The 4703-nt window shown below is 33.2% G+C and overlaps 1 protein-coding gene across 1 annotated transcript; it reads right to left on the bottom strand.

The window, feature by feature from the left end:
* Window positions 1-956: 956 nt before the first annotated feature.
* Window positions 957-3897, bottom strand: LOC105785283 (14-3-3-like protein). Its single transcript, XM_012611278.2, has 4 exons — window positions 3178-3897; window positions 2961-3083; window positions 2756-2872; window positions 957-1200 (listed from the first exon to the last, which is right to left on the bottom strand). The coding sequence occupies exons 1-4, from the start codon at window positions 3664-3666 to the stop codon at window positions 1120-1122; spliced, it is 810 nt and encodes a 269-aa protein (XP_012466732.1). The 5' UTR covers window positions 3667-3897; the 3' UTR covers window positions 957-1119.
* Window positions 3898-4703: the final 806 nt, after the last annotated feature.

Below are 4703 nucleotides of genomic sequence, written 5' to 3'. Positions count from 1 at the left end.
GACCGAACAGACTAGAACCAACAAGGGTATCAGTTCGGAGAAAGCCCATTAGATTGGTTGACCTAGAAATCAAACGGTTGAACTGAATTTTTATTTTTTTAATATTTTTTTCATTTTTAATGTTTTATTTAGTTGAACTGGACGGATCAATTGAATTGGCAAACTGATAACCTAATCGATTCGACCATCGAACTGGTTTTGAAAATCTTAGTTAGAATATTTCATTCTAACTTAAGCTAATAGTTGAATAATGAAATTTTGGTTTGATAAAACTATTAAAAATAAAAAAAATCGATTCAATTGCTTGATTCTTAGGTCAACCGTTCTAATGACTTTTCTCGAACCAATACCCTTGTCGGTTTCAGGTTAACTGGTCCAGTTCAAGTTTTTTAAAATTGTTTTTAATTTTAAATAAGTTTTATTAGTTTTATAATTTTTTAATAAGTTTATAAAATTTTAATAATTTCTAATATTTAATTTTTTATAATTTTTAAAATTATTTTATAATTTTTATGATTTTTTTATAAAAAAGAGTATTAGTTTAAACCAAAAGCTATCATGTGTTATTATCTTATTGATCTATCAATTTATTTTAATGATCAACATGGTCAATGACAAAAACAGTTAACTAAAGAATTTAACGAATACTAATTTAATTCAAATGCTTAATTGATTTTTTTTTGCATTTTAAGAGATTTTTAACATATAAATCTAAAATATTACAAAAATTCACATAATATTAATTTTTGTAAAAATGGGTTTATTAATCAAAACTTAAATGAATTAATGTTTGAAAACTTAACAATAACTTAATCAAGAGTTTCGAATAGTAACATAATGAAACTATTGTTAGCCATCTTCGATTCATAATTTTCTTAAATGCATATACAAATTTTGATTAGCACATTTAGATTTTGATAGAACAAGCTAAAAGGAAAACCAAAAGGAAAGTAAAATGAAAAAAGAAAATCAGTACATGAATAAATGAGTGGAAAGCAAAATACAAGAATAGGCTAAAAAAATAAGAAAAAAACATATAAAACGGGTAGACGTTTCATTTAATTTGAAACCCTTAAATTTAATAATAACAGAACAAGAACCCCATTGAGCAGATTCGCACTACTGCTTTGGCTGTTCCGGTTGTTTTTGCTGCTCTTCCTCCTGCTTCGGTGCTTCTTTAATCTCATCAGCTCCGTCATCCTAATTAATTTTAAATAAAATTTACACTTACATTAGTAATATATCTTTAGTGGAAAGAAACAAATATTTTACTTAATAGGTGAAATCTTAAGAATAATTTATTGTATGGTAGCTCACTGACAAATCCGAAAACCGATTGCAGGCTCCTAGAACATAATTGGTTGTAAAACGTTCAATTTGATTAATTCAATAGCTTTAATTAATTTTGTTTGCTTAAATAAATTATAAAAAAAGTATACAAAATCGATTTAATTAAATCAATTTTTAACTTAATTCAATTATTTCGTAAATCAATTGATCTAACTCCTCTAATCAAACTAATATTTTAATAAATTATCGATTCAACCAGTTTAATCAACGAATCCAATACAATTCAAACAAGATTAAGGAAAAATGTTGTTTCACCAATTATAAATGCATCACCAATCAGAGTGCATTTTTGGAGTTTGATGAACAATGTCCTGTTGACTCAGCAGCTAGTTCAAGGTTAGCAATGAAAAGGTATTGTTCCCTTGCTGCATCTGGAAGATTGATGTCCAAAAACACTTTTATTCAGTTACCTACGATTTCGTTTTTACTCTTTGGAGGCCCTGCCAACCTATAATTTTCTGATGTGATACATTCTAGTATGTTTTCCATCTCAGTAAATGTTGGTCAGGTAGGTTTCATGGAGCCAAGAGAATCAAACAATGTGACCAACTCTCTATCTTTTTGTTATTCTAATGATTTTTTTTTTCTCGCATAAGCTAAAATACATGCCACTAAGGCATTAGTTACGGCATATCTAATATTCCTTCAAACACCAATTTGCATGGAAAAAGCTACTAAAGCTTAGTCGATTTGCTTCCTCCTTGATTGATACCACTTCCAATGTATTTTATTACTCTCCGGGGCCTAATTTATCGGTTAAAAATATGGTATATATAACACAGCAGTGTCATTCATAACAAGCAACCACCAGTAGGTTTAGCTCGGATGAGTATCCTAAACTAGACGCCTACTCTTCTCAAACTTTCCTGTCTATGCAAACTGACGAGGACACATCATTTATAGTTCTTTTGCTTTTAAAGCAAGACAGTTGCATTGTGATGGTTTTCAAAGGGATCAGGGAGAATAGTTGAAGGACAAACCTCCGCCAGTGCTAATTCTTAAACTAGATTTCTGTGTTGCTACGACTCTTCAAGATATGACCCACACATATAACACCATAGCAAACGCACCCAAGTCCGAGTAAGGTAGCTAGGTCACATTTGAAAGGAAAGTAACAATAGGAAGACTCGAGAAGCTGAGGTTATTTTTATCTGTATTGATTTTACACGAATTCGATCTAGATTACAGGACTTCTCCCAAGCAACGAAAAGAAAGCCTTTTTTCTTTTTTATGCCAGACCTAGAGACTTCCTTGCTTCTCTGTAAATTTTAGTTTACATTTTATACGTTTCCACTTGTTTATACTAGTATTCTACAGTATTTTCTATCAGGTTATATTCCTGTTTTCCTGGATAAATATGAATAAGCCGTTTATAAAAATAAAGAAATAAATAAATTTTATTCACCTGCAAGTCGGAGGTCCAGAGAGTGAGATTGTCGCGGAGGAGTTGCATGATGAGGGTGCTGTCTTTGTATGATTCCTCGCCTAGAGTATCCAACTCAGCGATTGCTTCATCAAATGCCTGTCCCGATCCAAGTACAGCAGGTTAGCACTAGATGTATGAACACATTACATTTATTTTAGAATAAAAAATGGAAATCGCAACCAACCTGTTTTGCGAGATTGCAAGCGCGATCAGGAGAATTGAGAATCTCATAGTAGAAAACAGAGAAATTGAGAGCCAGTCCGAGACGGATCGGGTGAGTTGGAGCCAACTCGGCGTTGGCAATGTCCTAAGAAACAGGAAAAGAAAAGGTTAAAAAGAGTTAAACTTCAACACATGCTTTAAGTAGATCTAAAAAGAAAATAAGGCAAAAAATTGAAAACCTGAGCGGACTTGTAAGCAGTGAGAGTACTCTCAGCAGCTTCCTTACGTTCGGCTCCAGTCTTGAACTCAGCCAAATACCTATGATAATCGCCCTTCATCTTAAGATAAAAGACCTTGGAGTCTTTAGCAGCAGCCGAAGGGATAAGCCTGGAGTCGAGCAGCTTCAAAATACCGCCACAGATAGAGGAGAGCTCAGACTCGATCTTGGCCCGATAATCGCGGATTAGAGTGACGTGATCCTCATTACCACGGCTCTCCTCTTTCTGCTCAATGGAGGAGACGATCCGCCAGGAAGCACGGCGTGCACCGATTACATTCTTGTAAGCGACGGAGAGGAGGTTTCGTTCCTCGACGCTGAGTTCCTCGCTCTCGGCAGAAGCGGAGACTTTCTCCATGAACTCGACCATTTCGTCGTAGCGCTCGGCTTGCTCGGCGAGTTTGGCCATGTAAACGAATTCCTCGCGGGACGAAGGAGTACTGGCGGCCATATTTGGAAATTGGAAAGGGCTGAGAGAGAATGGAAGCGAAAGGGGGAATGGAAGAAGGGTAGGTTTTGAAAAACAAATTCTAGATCTGAGACCTTTTGGGGGGTGTGGGATTGAGAGGATGGGAGAAGTGGGGGGCGATGATTGCGTTGAGAATGGGAGAGGGAACAATGCTGTTGCTGGCTAATCTCACGGTCTCACCCACCCTTCCTTCCTTTTTTTGGGAGGGACGGGATTTGAATTTTCAATACATCGCTGGGCTTTTGGGTTTCCAATTTATAGGCTTTGTTGGGCTTACTCCTATGGACCGCCTGCATTCATATATACAAACACATTTTTCTGTAAACTAATATCTCATAACTTTAATTAGTACTCGATTTTATCACAGGTGAACTAAAATATTTTATTTTAAAATATATTTATAAAATTATTTCCATTAATAATTTGGTAAGAGATGTTTATTTGAATTTATATGTCTAGCGTTTAATTTTTAAATAATATTTTTTAATTATTTAGTTGAAAATTTATACAAATGTATAATAACTACGCTTTAAATTAAAAGTATTTTATGTTTTAAATTTATTGATCAATGGATACTCATATAACTCTTAAAACCTCTAAATTCATTCTTTTGTAACTCTTGTAAGGGCTCCTTTGAATTCACTGCACCTGTAGTGTGGTGAAATCTTTTACTTCGCAGCTACAGAAACTAATTTCACTGTCACCGTTGTTTTTAATTTTATCAGAGGTAAACGCACCGTCCATCCAAACTAAGGGCTAGTTTAGCATTGCTTTTGAGAAATGTTTTGGAAAAATAATTTTGAGAAGTACTTTTGAAGAGTTTAGTTTAAGATTTAAGTGTTTAGTATTGCTGTCAAAAAATATTTTTGAGAAATAAAATTTCCATTTTAGACATGATATTATAAAGTAACAAATAAGCATTTAAATAATGTTCAAATTAGTTAATATTATGATATTTTAATAAGAATATAGAAAACAATTTATTATAATTTGTTGTTAATATTTTAATATATAAAAAA

Source organism: Gossypium raimondii, chromosome 1 (assembly GCF_025698545.1).
Source record: "Gossypium raimondii isolate GPD5lz chromosome 1, ASM2569854v1, whole genome shotgun sequence".
NCBI classification, from domain to species: Eukaryota; Viridiplantae; Streptophyta; class Magnoliopsida; order Malvales; family Malvaceae; genus Gossypium; species Gossypium raimondii.
This window is presented reverse-complemented; position numbering and strand designations above follow the sequence as displayed.